Consider the following 24,051-nt stretch of genomic DNA (forward strand, 5'->3'; position numbering starts at 1 on the left):
TATGGGTGGGTTGCGCTTCGGCGGGGCGGTGTGGACTTGTTGGGCCGAAGGGCCTGTTTCCACACTGTATGTAATCTAATCTAATCTAAAAAAAAAAGGGGCACACATCTGTGAGAGGGTGTGTATACGTCTGAGAGAGCGCCAAGGGGCACACGTCTGTGAGAGGGTGCATGTACGAGTGCGCGAGCGCCAAGGGGCACACGTCTGTGAGAGGGTGCGTGTGCGAGTGCCAAGGGGCACACGTCTGTGAGAGGGTGCGTGTACGTGTGTGTGAGTGCCAAGGGGCACACGTCTGTGAGAGGGTGGGTGTACGTGTGTGCGAGCGCCAAGGGGCACACGTCTGTGAGAGGGTGCATGTACGAGTGCGCGAGCGCCAAGGGGCACACGTCTGTGAGAGGGTGCGTGTGCGAGTGCCAAGGGGCACACGTCTGTGAGAGGGTGCGTGTACGTGTGTGTGAGTGCCAAGGGGCACACGTCTGTGAGAGGGTGTGTGTACGTGTGTGCGAGCGCCAAGGGGCACATGTCTGTGAGAGGGTGCGTGTACGTGTGTGCGAGCGCCAAGGGGCACACGTCTGTGAGAGGGTGCTTGTGCCAGTGCCAAGGGGCACATGTCTGTAAGAGGGTGCGTGTACAAGTGTGCGAGCGCCAAGGGGCACACGTCTGTGAGAGGGTGTGTGTGCGAGTGCCAAGGGGCACACGTCTGTGAGAGGGTGCGTGTGGTCAGTGCTCCGAAAGCTTGTGCTTCCAAATAAACCTGTTGGACGATAACCTGGTGTTGTGTGAGAGTCAGTACAGGCTATTCTGCTATAACCCGATTGGTGGGTCATGTTGTTTCTATAACGCGGACAGTCGCATCTGTCTGTTATAAAGCGATTGGGGCCCTCGGTTTACATGGTGCCGCCATTACACGATTTTTTATAACGTTGGGTTTGTATGAGAATGGAACCATCGCGTTATATCAGCACCGACTGTATTAGATCCGAGTAAATTGGGCCAGAAAGAGAACACACAATAACCACTGAGTGCCGTCGATCGATGTTTGATGGGGATCTGTGCTCGATGTGTCGCGGCTGCGGTAGATGATGCGGCGGTGGATTGAGCGTGCCTGACGGTGCGGCCTAGTCCGGGAGGGGGCGGGGGTAGAGCCTGGGAGATAGTGCTCAGTCATCGCGGAGACACGGGAGCGGGAAGGCGGTGAGAGAGCGAGGCCCCGGAGACAGAGACCGCAGCTGGACCCCCCCCCCCCACCGCCCCAGGCCCCGCTCCATCCGCCAGGCCCCCGCACCGGCCTCTCCTTCTCCCTTCCCGCCGCCATGAAGGACACGGCGGGGAAGCACAAGCCCAAGGAGCCGGCCCCGGACAAGGCCAAGCTGGCGGCCGGGCCCCCTGCCCCCGATGTGGAAATGAAGGATGTGTCCGCCGAGCCCGAGGCCGAGCCGCCCGAGAGCGGAGAGAAGAGCCAGAAGGAGCTGGACCTGATCACCCTGGAGGGTGAGGTTGGGGGGTCTGCAGGAGCTGGGGGTCAGGGTCCGGGTTAGAGAGTGGCGCTGGGAAAGCACAGCGGCTCAGGCAGGAGGCCTTCACCAGGAGTGAGGCTGATAGAGAAAGGGCAATAGCCCCCAGCACCACCTCAAATACCCCAGTTAAACTGGGGGTGGGGGGATACTGGATCATTCTGGGGGGTGGGGGGGGTAACTGGATCATTCTGGGGGGTGGGGGGGTAACTGGATCATTCTGGGGGGGGGGGGCCTGGATCATTCTGGGGGGGGTACTGGATTATCCTGGGGTGGGAGGGTTCTGGATCATTCTGGGGAGTTGGGAGTGGGGGGTTACTGGATCATCCTGGGGAGTTGGGAAGAATAGATCATCCTAGGTGATACGGGACTGGATTTTTCTTGGTTGGGGGGGGGGGGAAATTGGATCATCCTGGAGAGGGGCTTAAAATATCTGCTCGAAATAAACTCAATCCAAACAGAGTTGGGCACAGGGAATTGAATTCCACCACAGCATGGTGTAGGAGTGGGTTATATCCACAAGGAATAATCAGCCCCACACCTACAATCCTCTAGTGAAACACTGGGGATTTAGAGGGGGTGGGGGGGATGCTGAGCAATATATACATTATTTATATATGTGTGTGAATGTATATATAAAAAATTTAGAAATAGTAAACCTCAACTGTCTCAATCTAGACAGAGTGGTCCTGAGGGGCAGTGAGAACTAAATCCCACTGGCATTGTGTATGTTGGGGTGGGGGTTGTCTATGTAAAAAAAAGATCCAAAAGGGAATGTTGCCCAGGTAATCTTGCAATGAAGACAGAACTGTTTCACTATCTGCAAAGGAGAGTCCAGAATAGAGGGTATAGATTTAGGGTGAGGGTAAAGGTTTAGGGTGAGAGGGGAAAGATACAAAAGAGACCTATGGGACACATTTTTCATGCAGAGGGTGGTACGTCTATGGAATGAGCTGCCAGAGGAAGTGGCGGAGGCTGGTACAATTGCAACATTTAAAAGGCAGCTGGATAGATATATGAATAGGAAGGGTATGGAGGGATATGGGCTATGTGCTGGCAGGTAAGGGTCTGTTTCCATGCTGTACATCTCTATGACTCTATAACAATCAATTCCAAACTTAAAATTGAAATTATGGGTGGAGCAGAGAACCTGGCATGAGGGTAAAATATCCAGAAGATATAAAGTCATTTATCTCAATCTGATCCAAACAGATTGGGGAGAGAACTGAACTGAGCAGAGTTTGTATTCTAAAATATCCTCCAAATCATGACCCCTGTTAAACAGTGGGGGTATGGAGGCAGAGAGCTGGATGATTGTGGGTAGGTGGTGGAGCAAAGATTCACAAGTGATAAACTCAGCCAGCTCAATCTAAACAGTGGGGCTGAGGGTGGGGAGAAAACCGAATATCATCATGCAGGGGTTGGGTAGAATATTCACAAAGAATTATCCCCAAGTAAACTCTACATAAATTATCTCAATGAAACAGTGGGGATTAGGTACAGAGAACTGGATCATCCTACATATAACATACAAAGATGATTATTACTGTCAAGCATGACTTCAGTCCCCTTGCTCATAAATACATAGCTGTGGTAATCCAGTCACCTGGGTTAATGTTGGAATGCTGGTTTAAATCCCTCCATGGCAGCTGCTGGAATTTTAATCTGATTAATACTTTGGAATTGTCAGGCAGTCTCAGTAATGGTGAGCACACCAACTCTTGTCGATAGGTTTTTACAACAACCTGATTCACTCATGTGCTTTAAGGAAGGAAATTTGCTGTCCTGACCTACATGTGACTCCATACCCACAGCAATGTGGTCGACCCTTAATTGTTGTCTGACATTATCTAGAAAGTCACCAAATTCAAGGTTAATTTGTATTCTGCATTCACTTAATTACTGATTGAATTTAGATTTCAGCAGCAGCAGAAGTGGCACTTGAACCTTTGTCCTAGAGTAGCAGGCTGGTTTGTTAATCTAGCACCATCACCACTGTGCCACTGTCTCCATTCAAGAGTGGGTTATAAACGTTGGCCATTGCAAGGAGCACCCATGTCCCATGAAAGAATAAATAAATATGTTGAGTCGATAAAATGAGCATGAAGTTGAATTGAAAGCTGTACGGGTCTGATTATCCTGAAGAGCAAAGTTTTCCCAAAGAAACCTATCACTATGTATCTTAAATTATCCCAGATAGATTACCTTTGTGGGTTAGAGACAGATCAGTCTGCACATCAAATACAGAAAAGACCATTACACAACCCTACCTTAGCTTTATTTAGTTAGGCCTCTTACTATTTTAACCTTTCCTCAGAAGGCAACCCGGTATCAGTTTAATAACCATTCTAGGAACTATCTTCAACATGTTTACATTCTTCCTTAAATAAGGTGACCAAGACTTTGCCCAGCACTCCAGATACTGTCTCTCTAGTGTCACGATCATAGAACAGTATAACATGTGAATGCGTCCTTTGTCCCTCCATGTCTGTGCTAGCCATATGCCATTCTAAACTAATCCCATCTGCCTGCATATGGTCTAATTTTCTCTCTTCCTTGTCTGTTCATGTGCCTGTTGAAACGTTGCTATCATAGCTGCATCTGCCAATTTTCATAGCACCACATTCCAGGCACCTACAGTCCCCTGTGTTTTAAAAGAAAACCTTATCTCACACATATCCTTTAAGCTTTTCCCTTCTCACCAATGGCCCATAGTATTTGACGTTTCCACTCTGCAAAAAAGATGATTCACCCTATCCGTGCCTTTCATAGTTTTATTAGGTTCCTCCTCAGCCTCTGATGCTGTAGTTAAAACTATCCAGTTTGTCCAATCTCTTCATAGATAATACACTATAATCGAGGCACTACAATCCTAGTAAGCTTTTTTTACACCCTCTCCGAAGACTCCACATCCTTCCCATTGTGTGGTGATCAGAACTACACTCAATGTGGCCTAACTAAACGTTTATAATCAGTGGTCCAACCGATATTTACCATCTTATCTACTTGTACTGCCACTTGCAGGGAGCTGTGGTCTTTCACCCCAAGATCCCTGCGTTTATCAATGCCCCAAAGGTCCTGCCTAATAAAGATGGCTTGAAATGATTTGTCAACAGTTGTTGAATCCGATGAATCTTGGTGATTTTGCATCAAGCAATTCTATTTTTGTATTGTTCCGAAGTGGATATATTAGTTGTTTGCAGGTCAGATCAAGTTCTCTTAGTGGGCTGGTTGGACTTTACAACAATCTCAGAAATTTTCTTGGCTGCAATCTTGTTCAAAAGGCAGTAAATGATTTATCCTAATGCAAGTTACAAACAAGAACAAGTTGTAAACTGGATTCTTCAGTTTTGTACTTGCTGTGGTGGTATTTTAATTTACAAACTCTTAGTTATCAGTCTGATGCTCACAAGCCTTACTGTCAAATCTAATATCTGTCTAATTTGTATCATTACTTATTACTTCATTAATAGCTTCATTAGGATGATGACCTTTTCAGCAGTGACAAATAACGGTTTCCCACCTCATTTTGTGTTTATGAAAAGTAGTGGAGAAAAAGCTGTGGAAGTAATCCAGTTTCTGTCAACAACAACTTACTAATATGGAGCCTTGGGTTTGGAAAAAGCCCCAGGGTGCTACAGAACCACACTATAAATTTTGGTAATTCAGTCAAACTTTAAAACCTCGAAGCCTGTCCAAAGTCGGGATCCCGATACACATACAGAAACAAGCCACCAGAATATGTGGCCATTGTTTTGAAATGTTATTAGCATCCACAGCCTGTATTGTTTGCTTGTTTCCTAATGCTGTATTATTAGGTACTGGTGTGTAAAAAAACATGTAAAGAACACAAGAAACAGGGGCAGGGGTACAAGCAATGGCCCAGCACACTTGCCCTTCAATCAGATCATGGCTGATCTTGGGCTTCAACCTCACTCCCCATAGCCCCTTTAAAAATTGAAGGCTAATGCAAGTGTAGCATGCTGTGATTGAAAAGTGGACTCAATTTGTATGCCAAATATATGCAAAAACTTGATTTTTGTTTTTGTGGGGTACTGGAAGAATCTGGCTTCCTTAGATGCTGAGACTTGAAAGGTGTGGTGCTGGAAAAGCGCAGCAGGCCAGACAGCATCTGAGGAGCAGGAGAATCGACGTTTCGGGCATAAGCCCTTCTTCAGGAATGAGGCTGGTGTACCAAGCGGGCTGAGGTCCTTAGATGCTGGCCTGATTTATAGGCCAAGATTTACAGTAATCACTAGAGGTGGGACACAGATATTCAGAGGGTTGACAAAGCCCCCAGTCATACAGATCACTTTCAGAGGTCTAGAGGTAGTGTTGAAGCCAACATGTTTTGGGAGAGAATTCTAACTTTGAAGCATGAACTGATTGAATTCCGATGTCAGAGGTGAGTTGGAGAAAATGGAAATTGTGCAAGAGGTCAAAATAAGAGGGAAAAGAAGTATATGATACATCTGGTTTTAGAGATAAAAGAGGCTAGATGGTTAGGGTGAGGTCACAAAAAAAATTAGAAGGTGAGAATTTTTTATTTCTATTATGTCTTAGCAGGCAAATCACAGGGAAGTGTCTTTAAATTTTGTGTAATTTCTAATTAAGTTAAATTCACAACCCATATTTTCCATCATAGCGAGTGTTTTAAAATTTAAGTATTAGTGATTAATCCCCAACTCTGTTGCTTAATTCCTGTTTTTACCCATTGTATAAAGGTGCCGTCATATACTGCATATTGTATTCAGACACACATCGATGGCCAGCTGATAGTGTGCCTCAGAAATTATCAAGTATGATACCTTTCATTGCGAAGTTGGGCTTATAATGAATGTTGCATGAACCTGCTCTAGAAAAGGTCCTATTAGAATGATTCAGTTATTGTAGCTATCAATTGGAATTATTAGAATTGGCAGCTTTTAAAAAAAAAAACACTGGGGAAAATTTTGTTGTGTAGTTCAGAGAACAGTGACTATTAAGGCTGTTGCCTCTAGTTTTCAGGGCGCTGGAGAACAAAGTGAATTTTGATTCGTAGCCATGATATTCATTGAATCTGTTTACAGTATGCACCCTAGCATGGAGCAGTGAATAGAGTTTGTATTCTGAAGTGTATGGCAAACCATCACCAGCAATGTGGGCAGTGTGTGTGAGAGATGCATGGGCTAGCTCATGGTGCCCATACAATGTTTTGCAACAGTAGGAATGTTATCAGTAAAATGTGCTGGGAAAGACGTTACAGGAAGTGAGTTTGATACCTTTTTAAGATTGTCTCCTGTTGAAACATGTGGAGAGTACAACTTTGTAAAGGGGCAGCTGATCATGGGTGGGAAAATCTCAGTGGTCACAAGGTCATTGGGATTTGATGGTAGGAATCAACATCAAAACAATAATTCCAGTTAGTTTGAAACAAGGCATTAATATTTTTCCTTTCAGATATTAAAGAACATGTGAAGCAGATTGAGAAAGCTGTTTCGAGTAAAGAACCACGGTTTGTCCTGCGGGCGCTGCGAGCACTTCCTCCAACCTGTCGCAGATTGAACCCCACTGTCCTTTACAAGGCCATCAATGGTTTCTTCATATCAAACACCTCGATGCGCGATTTCCTTCTGGCTTTTCTTGAAGAGGTTAGTGTTGAACACTGAGCACTTGGTAGATGTTTTAATGATTGTTAATGTGCAAATCCAAGGTAATTATTTGGCTGAACAAGAAATTCATCAAATGTTTTAGACAAATCAGGGCAGAAGGAAGCATTTGCTACTTTGAGATTATTCTATCATTCATGGGTAATCTCCACCTGAATTACACTTGCCCTCCTTATTACCACATCGTCGATTCCCATTATTTCCTAAAGGGAATCCTTAACTCGTTCACCTGAATTTCCTCTCGAGGGATCATCTCGAGTTTACCATTTAGCCCCTACTGAGAAGTTAAAGGATAACTAAAATTTGCATTGCCAAACTATCTTGCATCAAGTGATTTGGATCGTAGAACCATTTGACACACCAACCTTGTGTCAGGATGTGTGCAAGCTGAGTGAAATCATTATACCCTTGTTACTGATTCTTGAAAACATAAATTAAAAATTATTTATTAACATTAGAATTATAAATGTAAATATTAGAAGTATTAAACCAGCCAGAATGATTAATTGACAAACTAAAGGTGGTTCAGTAATGTGTAATTTCATCACTCACTTTTGAATTTACATTTGCGATCAGTAGTCTGATCAGTATAAATGAGATTAATTTAGAATTAATTTTCTTAGCTGACAAGTTAACATGAGTTGGGTAGCTAAACTGTTGAATATAATCCAAATGCTTGTAATTTTTTATTCTTACATGGGATGTGGATGGTTCCCATCCCTAATTGCCCTTGAACTGAGTGGCTTGCTGAGGTCAGTTAAGAGTCAACCACATTGCTAAAGGTCTGGAGTTACATGTAGGTCAGAACTGCAAGGATGGCAGATTTCCTTCCTTAAAGCAGATAGGTTTTTTATGATGATCACTTCTTGGAAACATTATAATTCCATATAGTTTGTTTTGAGAAACAGTGCAGATGAAATGGTTTTCTCACTTTTATCTGGAAGGTAGGGGTGTGCATTGTTAAATTCACCGGGTATGGTGTGTGAAACAAAAAAGAACTACCACACCGAGCCTTCAATCCCTAGAATGGTCTGTTTTTTTTTACAGGTCAATTAAAAATGATTGCTGTGTAGACAATGCAATGCAGTTCTGTTTTCTAACTGTCATTCTTTCTTTAAGCCTATGGATACAGAGGGAGATGTACAATTTCGCCCTCGAACAGGGAAAGCTGCCACAGTACCACTTCTCCCTGAGGCAGAGGCCTACCTTCAGCTTTTACTTGTCATTTACCTGACGAACAACAAACGATATGTTGAGGTGAGTGAGTTTTGACTTCAAAGATAGTCATCCAATAGAAATGTGTACACTGTAAAATCTTAAATAAGCAGTAACAACTTTCACTAATTTATAAGCTGCTTAAGAAAAGTTTTTGTAACTTCGTAGCAATTAAAGAAAGCACTTGGATTTATTAGCTCCTCTCACATCTTCTGAATAATTCAAATTCCTTCACAACCAAAGAATTGCAGTTGTAGTGCAGTTTCAGTTTTACAGAGAAGTTTGATAGCCACATTGTACAAAACAACGTCCCCCATTACCATTTCAATAAACATCAAATGCTTTTTTAATAAAAAGCAAGAGTTAATGTCCCACAGATACTGGACAATTCAAAGCATTTTCCAGCCTGTGAATTACTTAAATCCTAGTCATGCAATGGAAAGAACTTCCCTACTCTTCACCAGTGCAGGCAAATATTTTATGCCCGCCTGAGCAGGTAGTTCAGTTTAACATCACGTCTGAAAGATGGCACTTCTGACGATTATGGCATTCTTCCAGTACAGCAGTGAAGAGTTAGCCTAGAGTGCATGCTCAAGTCTTTGGAATGAGGCTTTAACAGATGGTCTTCTGACTCAGATGTGAGAGCGTTGTCACTGAGCCAAAGCAGAATCTGACTGTTATTCCGTGGACAACTAAATTGACCAGGTAATTGATCACTAGAACATACTTATCGCATTAATGTGCTGCGTGTGTTGGGATTTTAACAACTGATTCCAGAAGCGAAATTTATTTCCTTGCAGAGCTGGTAACAAACCTGTCATGACCTTTCCCAGGAGCCACGTTGAGATTAGCTTCTAATTAGCCCACTGGCTGCCATTCACAGTTCCCAGCCCCATCCGGGAATTTTCATGCCACTTTTCCTGGTATAGGGAGGCATGTGACCAGCCTCTTCAGAGTTATTGTTACTGTAGTAAGCAGGAGAGTGAGGATTGTTGCTGGAGCCCAAGAACATGGGTAAATTGGGCAGCATTGCCAGAATCATTCAGAGGGGCCCCAGCAAGTGTCCTTTGCTGAGAGCATGCCTAAGAAGGAATGGTCCCAACTTCAACAAGGTCATAGACACGTCCACCAAGGTTTATCTGCGGGCTGGCCTGGCCCCTGCCTGTGTTAGGTGAATGCATCGATGGTGAGATGTGGCCACTGATAAGGAACTCAAATGACCTTAGGGATTCGAGGATGCTCTTGACCCTTCCATGTGCCTGAAAGTGGGGAAGATGTCTACTCTATGCTGTCTGCTCTCCATACCTCTCCTTCCCATTGTTCAGTTGTGGGAAAGGGGGTAGGTGTTAAATTCAGTCCCACATACTGATCAAGAAAGTGCATCAGTTATAGCTTTGCATTGTCTTATTTTCAAAATGCAATCGACTGGCAATTCACACAACTTAAAATCTTTAATTTTCTGTGATTGTTTTATTTGAATCTAGTCCACACTATTACAATGGAGATATCATCTTTAAACTTCCTAAATAGATTTTGAAAGAGGGGGCTACTTTTAATCCAGATATGAGTTGACTCCTTTTGACGTTAAGTTCTCAGGCTGGGATTTTGTGGTTATAGAGATGGTGAAACTCAGCTAACGGTTCAAGTCTAGTCCAGGCTCATAATGAAAAAAGTGACATTCCAGCTTCCCAAAGACCTGATGTAAAGGCACTTCTTGATTGAGCATTAAAGCCCAAGATTCCAGACCAGAGAGTCCTTTGTTAGATTCAACCTCTGACTGAACTGTGACAATTGCCACACTCCATTTTACCTCCGTGCCTCCTGGTAAGGGAGAGATAATCACCCAGGTGTTCCATCTGGCCTGTCTTCTGTAAAGTGTATATGTGCGGACCTCAAGTTGATTCACCTTACATTTATATTGCAATTTTAATGCAGTAAGTGAGCTCACAGGTCGATTAATCTAACACTAAGCTCCATACAAAAACCCTTTGAAAGTTGGGGGTGTGCGGTGTGTGAGGTTGATGTGCTGTAATGTAAACATTTGGTCCTTTGGAGCAATTTTGAGAGGAGGAAGCACAAAGTATTAGGAACAAAATTCTAGGTGCAGTCAACTGAAGGCATCATTGCCAGTGGTATACTTATGGAAAAGTGAAGATGCACAAGAGACCAGAATTGGAAGAGTGCAGTGATTTCAGATGGAAAAACCTGCAGTGGTTGAAAATTGACGCTTCTGCTTGTTTCCTGCTGCATTTGAAGATTACTGACTTGCAAGTGATATTGGAACCTTCTGGTAGGATTTAGCACCTTCAAAATAGAGTGGAAGGTGGCACTAAAGAAACCCAGTGTTTATGACATTTTCCTTTTTTTTTTCTGTAATACAGGCACAGAAATGCTCAGATGATTTGATGCAAAAGATTGCTGCTCAGAATCGGCGGGCTCTAGACTTGGTTGCAGCTAAGTGCTATTATTACCACGCTCGCGTATATGAATTTCTAAGTAAACTCGATGCAGTCAGAAGGTGAGAAAGTTGTTTTACTTTCGATCTTTGAGCACAACAGTAAAGATTTATTAAAATTACAGTTCAAGGTATAGCAATGAAAATGAAGGACTGTTTTCGGGATTTATATATCTTGATACTGCCATCAGCAATTTACCATGTTAGCTTCCACGTGATAAATACTAAATCCTATTGATTAGGAACATACAAAATATCAGCCATTTGGGCAATTTATATGTCTTAGTTCCACATCAGAACTAGCCAACATGGTTCTGTTTCCCTGTGCTTTTTAATCAAATCCACGACACATCAATGATTCAGAGACCTGACTATATATGCCGTCCATGTTTTCTCCTTGTTTTCCAAATTTTAGCGTTGGTGGTAAATATAGGGTGTAGGTTTGTTCGTTGAGCTGTGGGTTTGATATCCAGACGTTTCGTTACCTGGCTAGGTAACATCATCAGTGGCGACCTCCAAGTGAAGCGAAGCTGTTGTCTCCTTTCTATTTATATCTTTCTCCTGGATGGGGTTCCTGGCGTTTGTGGTGATGTCACCAAGGAGGAAGAAACCGACAACAAACTCGCATTCCTGGACGTCACAGTCGAAAGAAAGGACAACGGAGAACTACGAACCTACGTATACAGAAAACCGACAAACACTGACCAAATACTCAACTACACCAGCAACCATTCCAACACACACAAATGAAGCTGTATCACTATACTATTCCAACGAGCCACCACACACTGCAGCACAGATGAACTACATAAAACAGAGAACCACCTATACAACGTATTCAAGAAGAACGGATACTCAAAAAATACAGTGTTCAGATTCCTCAAGAACAAACCACGACAAGCAGACCAAACGCAGCCAGAAACCCAAACCACCTTACCATACATCAAAGAAGTTTCAGAAATGACAGCCAGACTACTAAGATCCCTCGGAATCCTAGTAGCACACAAACCCACTAACACTCTCAAACAAAAACTAACAAACTTAAAAGACCCAGTACATCCCATGGACAAAACCAGCGTCATCTACAAAATTCCACGCAAGGACTGCCACAAACACTACATAGGATAAACAGGAAGAAAGTTAGCCACCAGGATACACGAACACCAGCTATCCACAAAAAGACACAGCCCTCTCTCCCTCGTAGCCCTACACACGGATGAAAAAAGCCACCATTTCGACTGGGACAACACATCTATCCTGGGACAGGCTAAGCAAAGGCATGCCAGAGAATTCCTAGAGGCCTGGCACTCCAACCACAACGCCATAAACAAGCACATAGATCTAGATGCCATCTATCAACCCCTCAGAAAACGAACAGGAAATGACATCATAACCCCCCCCCCCCCCCCCCGATAATCTTTCTTTTCTTTGGGATGAACCTCTGTACTGTGTCGTCAATTACACCCAGAAACTCCTGCCATTGTTGTTCTACTGTCCTCCCTGCTAGGCTCTGCTTCCAGTCGATTTTTGTCAGTTCCTCTCTCATGCCCCTGTAATTACCTCTATTTAACTGTTACGCTATTACATCCAGTTTTGCCTTCTCTCTTTCAAACAGCAGACTGAACTCTACCATATTATGATCACTCCCTCCTAACTGTTCCCTTTAAGATCTTTTATAAAGTTTGGCTCATTACATAGCACTAAGTCCAGAATAACCTGCCCCCTTGTGGCTTCCATCACAAGCTGTTCCAAAAAGCCATCCTATAAGCATTCCACGAATTCCCTTGTTTTGGACCCATCGGCAACATTATTCACTCAGTCCACCTGCATATTGGAGTCCTCCATATCACAGTGACCTTGCCTTTCTGACATGCCACACAGACTCCACATCATCTGACCCTATACCATTCAGTGTGATAGATTTAATTTCATTCTTAACGAACAAGGCAACCCCACCCCCTCTACCCACCTTCCTGTCTTTTTGATAAGTTGTAAACTGCCAGTCCTGAACCTTCTGCAAAAACATCTCTGTGATGCCTCCCACATCATAATCATTCACGATGATTTGTGCCATTAATTCATCTACTTTGTTACAAAAACAGCAAGCATTCAGGTAAAGTGCCTTAATGCTAACTTTGTTATCGTTATTAGATATATCGGAAATCATAAGTTGTCCCAAGTTATCCTTCCTTTTTGCTGCATTGCTAGTCTGCCTCAAGCTTAAACCCACCTGCACACTTGGAAAATGCTGTTTATCTTTCTATTTAACTCCATCCTCCCTGTCGCATTTGCTTCCCTTCCTCCGACTCAAAATTTTAAAGTCCTACTGACGATCCTATTTATCTTTTTCACTCAAACGCTGGTTCCAGATCGGTTCAGCTGGAGATCGTCCCAACAGTACAGATCCTCCGATTCCAAAACTGATGCCAATGCCCCATGAAATGGAATCCCTCTTTCCTACACCAAACCCTTAGCCACGTGTTAACTTCCCTATCATTCTTATTTCTATGCCAGTTGGCACATGGCAAATTACATAGGCGTTGGCATTTTAAACTCAACTTGGCATCAAGCTGAGCATTAAGAGTTTGGATGGTTTGTTTTGGCTGATGTGAGAAGAGAAAATGAGTAGAAGATGAATTAAGTATGTAACAGAGGCTGAAAATTATAGACACACAGTTCCTTATGGCTACTTACGACTAAAACATCCCCAAATACTGGCAAACCTGTTACAGAATCTGGGAGAGAGCTGCAGAATTTGGCTTCAATTCATTGCAGAATTATAGTTTTGTTTAATTCTTAAATAATCAATTTGCTTTCAAAACTGGACATAGTCTAATAAGCTTTTGTGAGATTATGATTCTTGTAACCATCCATCTTCTGCTTTTAATATGAAGCCTAAATCCATAACCACAGGATTCACAGATTGGGGAAATATCTTTCATTATTTGCTAACCCTTCGGTAACCTTGAGCAGATTTAGCTCCTTCTGTTTCAGTGAACTCGGCCTGGTTATTCAGGGCTGGTAACTGTATCTTATCCTCCGTTGTATCATTCTCTGGGTACAAGCTCAGAAAACTTTGAAGGTGAATAAGCTAGCGCGGGTGGGCCATCCCGAATTGCCCTTAAGGTGGTGGAGAAGCAGCATGGGTACTGCTAACCCTGGCAGTGATGCTCACATTCCATGAAATAATACTAAAGTAAACCCTTTGGCCAGATTCCGTTGTACCTCCACTATGGATAATTCTTCAATAGTCAGTATCTTAAGTGATTCTTGTCTGAAGCCTGTGAAAGTGATAAATCTCAGCATGAAAGCTACCATCAGTGAAGGAGAGAAAAGGAAATGGTGATGCCTGGATATACTGTATGACGGTAGACCAGGGCAGCACAGTGGTTAGCACTGCTGCCTCTCAGCAGGTTTGATTCCACCTTGGGATGATTGTACATAGTTCCCTCAGGCATTCTGCCAGTATCTGTGTGGATTTCCTCCGGGTGCTCTGGTTTTCTCTCAAGGATGTGCAGGTTAGAATTAGTTAAATTGTCCATAATGTCCAGGGATGTGCAGGCTAGATGGATTATAGAGGTAGGATAGGGGTCTGGGTGGGATGTTCTTTGGATGGGCACAGTGTTGATGGGCTGAATGGCCTGCTTGCACACTGTAGGGATTCTATGATTCTATGTATTGTCGTTCTGACCTTAAGTGTAACTTTATAAACTTGTGAATGAACAATCTGTTTTATGCTTGAAGTTTTCTGCACGCACGTTTGAGGACAGCTACCCTTCGCCATGATGCTGATGGACAGGCCACTCTGCTGAACCTGTTATTGAGAAACTACCTGCAGTATAACCTGTATGATCAGGCAGAGAAGCTTGTTTCCAAATCCATTTTTCCAGAACAAGCAAATAACAACGAGTGGGCAAGATATCTGTATTACACTGGTGAGACTCAGTCCAATTGTACAATGTGAAGTAATTGTTAAAGAGTAACTGCTAACTCTTTTTAAAGAAAACCTTCCTTTCATACATTGCTATTGACAACTTTGGCGTATCCCAAAGAGCTTTATGCACAATTAATTTTGAAGTGTACTCACTGTTGTAATATAGGAAAACTGGCAGCTGGTTTGTGCATGATAAGTTGTCTCACAGAACAGTGTGATAATGACCAAATAATCTCTCTTTGCAGTGATGTTGATCAGCAGCTAAATATTGACCAGTGTATTATTCTCTTTAGAAGAATTTCATTGGATCATTCCCATTCACTAAATGTGGCCCCCCTTTAATGTCTTACCAAAAGATGGCAGCACGACAGTGTGGCACTTCCTCAGAAAGATCAGGCCTGAGTTTTGTGCTCATTGTCTCTGGCGTGCAACTGAAACGCACAAGTTCCTGACTCAGAGGCAAGAGTGCTGCAAACTGATTCACAGCTGATGCAATCTTTTGGGAATGGAAGCAAAATAAAGAGTTTTGTGAGATATTATGCCTTCTACAATGCTCATTCAGTTTTTCTCCAGTCACGACACAGCCTTTTCCCCGTTTTGTGACTGAATCAGTATTTACTGTTCATGTCATTTGATAATTTATCACACCAGATAGGTGATGAATACATCTGTATTACTATCATGCAATATACTTACTGTAAGCAGCTGTTAAATCACTGTGACAAAAATTGCTTGCGAACTTTGCAAAGATACAGCAAAGTGTCAGTCAGTAAATAATTTGTTTGTTGCGTTGAAATATTTTCTGGAACCTCCTGTTTTATACATGCTGATTAGATATGTTAGTAATATCCAAGTAGATGTTTGATTTAGAAAACTAACTGAGTTTGTTGCGTGTAGGTCGTATTAAAGCAATTCAGTTAGAATACTCTGAAGCACGAAGAACCCTGACTAACGCTCTGCGAAAGGCACCACAGCACACTGCAGTCGGCTTTAAGCAAACAGTGAGTTGAAAAAAAATTGTAGAGTGGAATCTTTTTATGTTTTTTCCCTTAATGTCATTCATCTTAAAAACATTGGTGGCTTCATAAATTTTCTAGGAGAAAGTAAGGACTGCAGGTGCCAAGCTGCAGATGCTTGGCACACACTCCTCATTCCTGAAGAAGGGCTTATGCCCGAAATGTCGATTCTCCTGCTCCTTGGATGCTGCCTGACCTGCTGCGCTTTTCCAGCAACACATTTTCGGCTTCATAAATTTGTGAACGGAACTAATTTTATGAGAATTGCGTGTGTTTTTTTTTAACCAGGTTCATAAGTTGCTGATTGTGGTGGAGTTACTATTGGGTGAGATTCCAGACAGGCTACAGTTCCGACAACCATCGCTCAAACGTTCCCTGATGCCATACTTCCTGCTTACTCAGGGTGTGTATGAGGCAGCTACGCACAAGTATTTTAATTTAAAAGCACATTTCATTTTTTTCTTCCCTTGGAAAACTAGTTACCTCGTGAAGTTTCTTGTGAATGCAGCAAGTGAAGATAGTCTTGTACGTGTCACTTACAAAGCGGTCACTAGCACCATCTAAATGAAGTAAATAGTCTCACCCCTTGTGCCACCTCAAGCCATTCCTTTTGTAACTTTACACAATACTGAAAGGAGGAAAGATGTAGGTAGTTTAGCCATACTGCAAGGTTATGGAATTCACTCTGATAGCAAACCATATCAGCATTTACTTTTTGGAATTGATGACTTCTATAATGACTTAGTGACTCTTAAATGGAGTCTTTTAAGGTTATGGAATTCACTGAACCAATGGATGCATTGAACTGATTGGTATTGTTGCTCTTTAAAATTTAAGTTGTTTAACTCATGATTAGATCAAAATAATTATACCATTGGTTAAGGTTAAGTAGGTTTTTAATTTCATTAATTTGAATCAGTTTATTTTTAGCCCCTGTCCACTTCAGTATTCACATCAGAAGCTTCAGCCACCACCTGCTGGTTTGTTAAAATGGCAGCAGCTTTTCCATCAGTGAAATGTGGAGCTGAAGACTTGATGGGTTAGTATCTCTGCGTTATGGTTTTGAAAGCAACCTAGATTGATGAGGCCAAAATCTCTTTATTTTTGTTCAGAGTTGTGAGTATCTAGGACAGTCTTAATCAAGATGTCAAGAATGTGAAGTTATCTTTAATTTGGTACAGGTGTTCAGAGGCATCTTTGATGGAAACTGAAAAAAGTCTGCTCTGATGTTGCATTGTAGTGATAGAATAGAGCAAGCTTGAGATTCAGTGACTCCCTGGAAATCCAGCTGTGAGGAATAGACAATTCTGCTCTGATTTGTTGATTTGGTCCTCTATTTTGCTGGCCTGGATCTGCATAAGGCTGCTTTTAGTACTGTTACTGTCAGGGACTTGTGATGCATGCAATTTATCAGAACATATAGATTGAAACTGAGAGACTTCATGTTCTTTACCAACCTGCCCAAAATCCAGAAGTTTGGACAGTGTGTGGATTTTAAGTTCCCTTTTCTAGAAGCACATGATGGCACTGAATGCTAAAAATGTATATCATTTATTTAATTTCAGAAATGCTACAATTAATTTAAAGTTTTTTGATTTGCAAACCCATATGATCTCAATCATACTAATGACTGGAAATAACTCGTTTGTTTTAATTGGGTGTTAAATTTATTCTTTTGTGTTTTTTCATTGAGTTCACTGTGGTTTTATAGCAGAAATGTTTGTTTTCTTATAGGTTTGTTCTTTGAGCTGTTTCTTTTTTGTTTAGACAAAAACTCTTTAAAATCTGCTACATTTAAAAGTTGCCCTGAGTGAGCTGTTCTCAATTTGAACAAATAGCTTCATATTTCTGTCTTTCCCTCTGCTAGCTGTGCGAACTGGGAATTTGGCCAAGTTTAACCAGGTTTTGGAACAATTTGGAGAGAAATTTCAGACTGATGGCACCTATACATTGATCATCCGCCTGCGCCACAATGTCATCAAAACAGGTCAGAATTTGGTCTTAAATTATTAACCATTTGCAACACTTCATCTCTTTATTTAGTTACTTCAGCAACTGCTCCCAGGGTAGTGCATCTTGATTGACCTCTTAATGTGGGCGATTCATATCCTTGTCCTTGTAATGTGTACACAGTTGTATAGCAGTCCACTCAAAGCACCCAACTTGGGGTATTTGTTTGACTCCCTACTGACTCCGCAAAGGAGATATTCTGTAGTATGTGTTACGAAGCCACACAAAGCACAAGTTTGATTCTCAGCTCATGCTGATTACAGCTAGGCTTGCAGTAGGTAAATTAATATTCACTGTTGTACATCGAGTCATCCATTTACCAAAGCAGGAATCGGTCTGTCTTCCATATTTGTTGATTTGCATATCATAATTTAATAAAACCTTCAGACTGCACTCACCCCTTCCTAACCAATTCCTCTCATTGGAAAAATCAGCCCTTTTTAAATCAATCTGTGAATCCAGGCCTTATGGCCCAGAGTTAGGGACATTGATACTACATGTGAATCCTTAAAAACCAGCTGTTAAATAATAATTATTCTCTAATTAACCTCTTCAGCGATGTTATTACACCTCTTCTGGAGCAGGTGGGACTTGACTGGCTCAGGGTAGGAACGCTGCCATTGCACAACAAGATTCCCCAGCCCTTTTCCTAAATGCTATTTCTGTGTCCTCTCCCATTGTACTTCTGGAAATAATCTGTTCAGACATGTTATAACACATCTCTGAGGCAGGTGAGACTTGAAGGGATAGAAAGTGAATCCTTTTCATCAACTGTTGCACCTTTTAAGACAGGTTAACCTTTTAGAGTTGGGACAGCATTTTAAAATAATTAAACATTCAAAGAAGAGCAAGAGCATTTTGGGAATCTGAGAAGCCAGTGGCAAATTTGGTGCTTGAGAAGAGAAACAGAGAACTGAGAGGGCCAAAGTTCAAAATTACAGACTGTCTGCTCAGTGTCGCTGATATGAGACTGTCTCTTCCATTTAATCCACAGCCCCTCAAGATAAAAGCTCTGATACCTTTTGTATGTTTTGCTCATGCTAGCTGCTACAGCATAATAGCTTAAAAAAAATTGAATCACAGACAATTTTAAAAATCTCTTTCTTCCCTTTACAGGTGTAAGGATGATTAGTTTATCTTATTCTCGGATCTCTCTCACTGACATTGCACAGAAACTGCAGCTGGACAGTCCTGAAGATGCTGAGTTTATAGTTGCCAAGGTAAATTCCAATGGGGGTGGGATTAAAAGAAAAAATTGTTACTTGAATTCTGAAATTTAAAATCAAAATGCATTGCAAGTGCACAGCAGATTTATCAGTCTCTGAATTTGAAAGGGCGAGGATTCCCCCTCCTTAGAGGTAACTGGACCGGTGATGGGATGCTCAAATAAGCGGCTGGATTAGGACGTCAGTATGTTGTGCATTGGTGGTTGTTTATATTAGGTCCAGACTTTAGGAGGTTGGAACCTCACTATTGCTTCCTGGGCCAGTCTTAGCAACAGGCAACCCCCAGTTACAAATATCTATGGAGCTCCAGGTTGGAGAGTGAAGGGGGAGTGATTGGAATATTGAAGGAATCTAGGAAACCTGTGATTGACATTGTGATGGCTTTCACCTGCTGTGGCTTTCTGAATTGAATTTCATTGAAGAGGAAGTCTTTATGTCGGATAAGGCAGTTGAAATGTCACGACTCAGTGTTTTGCTGCACAAGTAGTGAACTCTTACTTTAAAAACCCTAAAGGACGGGGGTTTTGAATGAGCTCAGCTTTGAGGGGCACAGTATAGACTGAGAAGAAACAAGTCTGTTGAGTATTATTATGGTGTAACAAGCTGTCTTGTGATATCAAAAACGACCTGATCAATATCAGTGATTCCTGCTGTGAAGTGTGTTGACCAAGGAAGGACTGACCTTAGCGGTGGCCCAGCATACTTGAACCCTCTGATAATATTTACTTTCCAGTCTTTTGTACCAAGACTGCCCACTTATGTCAGATACTGAGGGGGCTGCTGAATTTCAAAAACCCAGGATGAGGCTGCACTTCAGAAGAAGGAAAAAATGCAGAGAAATACATGCTAATTTTCTTTTTTAACCAGGCCATTCGTGATGGAGTGATCGAGGCGTCTATTAACCATGAGAGAGGATATGTCCAGTCAAAAGAGACTATCGATATTTATGGCACAAGGGAGCCGCAGCTGGCATTCCACCAGAGAATCTCCTTCTGTCTGGATATTCACAACATGTCTGTCAAAGTAAGGAAAAACCACACCTGGCTGTTTCCATTGTGGATTGAGTTGAATTTTTAGAATGATCAATAGAGATGTAATGAAGAATTAATTCTGACCCATAGTTTTCTAATTGGAGGGATACATTACCCATTTTCTCTTACAAAAACGTAAGATTGGATTACCTTGCTCTGCTTTATCAGCTGGTTGTTTGGCTTGTTTTTCAGGTGGACCAAGTGCTTTTCTCAGCAAAATAACACATTTCCATGTTCTTTTACTACCTTATCTGCATGTGGATTTGAAGCATTTGCAGTGTTTGTACGAGGGGTGAAAACGTTTCTTTGCATTCATTGGATTTGGTTGTTGCTGGCATTAGTGAACTGTTTTTGTATGCCAATCGGGTAGTTACATGGTCACCTTTACCGATACACTGGGTCAGGTTTTATTGCTGGTTCCATACTTATTTAGTTGAATTTAAATTCCTCAGCTGCCTCAATAGGACATAAATTGGATTCTCTGGCTCTGAGTGACTAGTCTAGTATCTTTTTGACAAGGAATGAGCAGTGAAGGGGGAACCCTGGCTGACATGGGTTTTGCAGAATCTGATTCTCCAGTCTTTATTCTTTAATTGTAATTATTTTTGTGAACAAGACATTACATTTAACAAATGTGACCAGGTTATTCTGTAGCAATTGATGTCATTTTCTTTCGAGACAGTCTTAGCTAAAGGCCAGTATTGAGTGGCCCAGTGCCACGTGTATGCAACTCCCGATTAGATTCCCTACAGTGTGGAAACATGCCCTTTGTCCCAACAAGTCCACACCGACCCTCCGAAGAGTAACCGACCCAGGCCCATTTTCCCTCTGACTAATGCACCTAACACTATGAGCAACTTAGCATGGCCAATTTACCTGACCTGCACGTCTATGGGCTGTGGGAGGAAACCGGAGCACCCGGAGGAAACCCACGCAGACACGGGGAGAATGTGCAAGCTCCACACAGACAGTCGCCCGAGGCTGCAATCAAACCTGGGTCCCTGGTGCTGTGAGGCAGCAGTGCTAACCACTGAGCCACTGTGCTGCCCAGCTGCAATGGGTTATTGGTTTTGGAGTGAATAAGATCTCTGTGGCCTCAAAGTGCTTGACCTACTAGCTGCAATTGGTTTATTAGAGCTTTGTGATGGAATGTATTCAAATGTGACTCAAAGCTAATGTTCAGGACACTGGTTCTAGAACCAACAGAATGCCTCTTGGGGACTTTCTTCTGTATCAGAGTATAAAAAGGGATTTGTCATCTAGAACTTAAATTTCTAGAGGCTAGAAATAATTAAATTGTTCACTTCTGCTTTACAGGCAATGCGATTCCCACCCAAGTCATACAACAAAGACCTGGAGTCGGCTGAGGTGAGGTTTCCATTGATAGAAGTCACAAATGTAGGGAAGCATTTTGGGGTTTTAATGGGGTGACAGTGATGATCTGGAGGAACTGATTAGAGAGGTGGCTTCAGAAAGTAATGTTTGACTAATTCAGATTTCTTCAAAAGCGTTGCAGGTCTTTCTGATAAAGGTTAGGGACTGGGATGATCTCTGTCTGAATTTCAGGAAGGCATGCATATAGACTGATTCTCAAAATGTGTTCCCATAGGATTGATGCCAGAATATGGACTGATGTGTGACTGAAAAGTCGACTGTAGAGTTGGTGTAGATTGGGAACATTACTTAAAGGAATGACAAGTGAAAAGCCATGGCAAACATTGCAAATGCATAAGTGACCTACAACAATTTTAATTTCTGTCCAGTGCAAAACAACAACAGGGAGGTGACCAAACCATGGCTTACAAGGAAGATTTGATGCTGGATTCACATTTATTAGATCTAATACTAATGGCTAAAAAAAAAAACACCAGGCAAGAGTAGTTGGAGCAGTGAGAATTGAACAATGGAGGTCAAAGGGTTAGAGTCATAGAGTAATGCAACACAGAAACAGACCTTTCAGTCCAAACTATCCATGCTAACCAAGTTTCCCAAACTAAACTAGTCCCACTTGCTTGCATTTGGCCCATATCCTTCTAAACCCTTCTTATCCATGTACTATCCAACTTAATTGGATGATCAGCCATAATGATGGAGGAGGATTGAAGGGCTGAATGGCCTACTCTTGCTCCTATGTTTCAATATTTCCTTTTTTTTTAAATGTTTCAACACAGAAAGGTTGCACATTGAAGCTGATACCTGGAGGTGCTTTTGGTCAGGCGTTAGTGTTAGGACGACACATGACTTGTGCTTGTGTTTATGGGTGTGTGTGGTGAGAGCAAAGTACTTCTAAAGTGTCCAGAGCTGTGAATGCCAACAAATTGGATTCATTAACACTTAGAGGTTTGGGCAAGTTATAGTATTGGCCAGAGATGTGGCAGATGGAGTTCAAAACAATACAAAGTGATGAAACTAGTGGAAGGACAGAAATTAGTAAATATTAAGCAGTCACCAAGAATACTCCTGTCTGAAAGCTGTGATCAAAGGTGCCACCATCGCACTTTTGAAGGTGAATTGGATAATTACCTGAGGAGAAAACTCATATAGAGCTGCAGGGAAAGATGGGGGAGTAGGAGCCAGCACATTTGTGATGGGCTGAGTAGTCTCCTCCAGTGTTGTAACCATTCTCTGACATGCTTCAAGTGACAGCAGAAGAGGGAGATTGTTGGATAGGTCATTGAAATCACTTTCATGGGTACTAAAGAAACAAAGAGGGTGTGAGTTGTAAGGTTGAGGTTGATGAAATTGTATCAAATGTTCATGCTAAGTCAGTATAAATGTCTTTAATTTGGGTGATGTCAGAAAGCCTTAAATTATTTTTAGAAATATCGATGGTGTCAACTGCTAAATTTAAGAGGGCAATTATACAGAAAGTTTGAAATTCATAGGTATCACTCTTTAATTGGCAAGACTTAATTGAGGTTTTAAATTCTCCATGGCCATGAAAAGCTTTGGATTCAGGAAAGTTCTGGAGCCATGGGACTCGAGGGACAACTTAAAATTAAGTGGGGGAAGGTCAAATGAAAATAATACTTTTAAACAACTTTTCTATGAAAATGGAACAAGAGATTTGTGGAAAAGAAAATGGCAAGGCTTTAAGAAGGAACTGGGTAAGTTCCTAATGTGATGGAGGATCATTCATTTCCGAACCTCAATAATGTAACACATTTGCATCAGAAGGTTCTGGGCTCACCACCTGCTTCCAAGACCCGAGAATGTAACAGTGTTAACAATCACAGTACAGTACTGAGAGACTTCTCCTTATTCGTGATACCATCTGTAAAGTATTGAGTCACGTTCCTTTTTCATGTTCTGGTGGTTCAACTATGGTTTAACAATCCTGCTGTTTGAAGAAGAGCAGGAAATTCTCTCTGTTGTGGCCAGTATTTCTCCTTGTTCCAGCTGCAGTAAAAAGAAGCAAACTTAACTGACTCTCTTAGCTGCTTTTGACATCTGCATGCAACTTATCTACATCAACCCAACAGGAGGTACTTCACTGTGGTGAATTCCATGGGAAGTAGTCTGGAAACATCTCTGTGAAATATGATACAAAATTATAATGCAGTATGGATAAAATTTTCAAATGAATTTGTGTGAATGCAAGGTCCACATTTCAAATGGCATCTCTGCCTTACAGGAGCGGCGAGAACGGGAACAGCAAGACCTAGAGTTTGCAAAAGAAATGGCAGAGGATGATGATGATGGATTCCCATGAGGCTATATGGGATTTTGATTCTGAAATATTTGGAATATTGTAACTGCAAACAGTAAAGATCAATAAAACTAGAATCGTGACTTTAAAGTCCTTTAAAGTCGAATCTGTCTGGATGTTTGCAAATGGGAATGTTAACCTTGTCAAACCAGGTTTGACACATCTTTAACTGCTTGTATTTTTCTTAATTTACTGTTGTTTTCTGAGGAATAGTTACCTTTTGTCCCTTTTAAGCCTTGTAAACAATATCTGACTGATGACAAATATATGGTCAATAAAACTGATAACAAATA

General features: G+C 41.9%; 1 protein-coding gene across 1 annotated transcript; it reads left to right on the forward strand.

Annotated features, from left to right (window-relative positions):
* Positions 1-1,186: 1,186 nt before the first annotated feature.
* Positions 1,187-24,051, forward strand: psmd3 (proteasome 26S subunit, non-ATPase 3). Its single transcript, XM_043674939.2, has 12 exons — positions 1,187-1,491; positions 6,954-7,144; positions 8,282-8,419; positions 10,759-10,895; positions 14,577-14,767; positions 15,664-15,767; positions 16,071-16,185; positions 17,650-17,769; positions 18,909-19,012; positions 19,886-20,041; positions 21,367-21,417; positions 23,684-24,051. Exons 1-12 carry the CDS (start codon positions 1,314-1,316, stop codon positions 23,759-23,761), a joined length of 1,563 nt encoding a protein of 520 aa, XP_043530874.1. The 5' UTR covers positions 1,187-1,313; the 3' UTR covers positions 23,762-24,051.

The sequence above is a fragment of the Chiloscyllium plagiosum genome, unplaced genomic scaffold (genome assembly GCF_037043375.1).
Source record: "Chiloscyllium plagiosum isolate Xiang-an unplaced genomic scaffold, Cpla_swu_hap1 HiC_scaffold_32, whole genome shotgun sequence".
Classification (NCBI taxonomy): domain Eukaryota; kingdom Metazoa; phylum Chordata; class Chondrichthyes; order Orectolobiformes; family Hemiscylliidae; genus Chiloscyllium; species Chiloscyllium plagiosum.

Excerpts from the sequence above, each read along its gene's own strand:
- psmd3 (XM_043674939.2), top strand. The coding sequence starts at position 1,314 with ATGAAGGACACGGCGGGGAAGCACAAGCCCAAGGAGCCGGCCCCGGAC. Across the intron at positions 14,768-15,663 it reads AAGATATCTGTATTACACTG|GTCGTATTAAAGCAATTCAG; the intron begins GTGAGACTCAGT and ends TGTTGCGTGTAG. Across the intron at positions 17,770-18,908 it reads CCACAATGTCATCAAAACAG|GTGTAAGGATGATTAGTTTA; the intron begins GTCAGAATTTGG and ends TTCCCTTTACAG.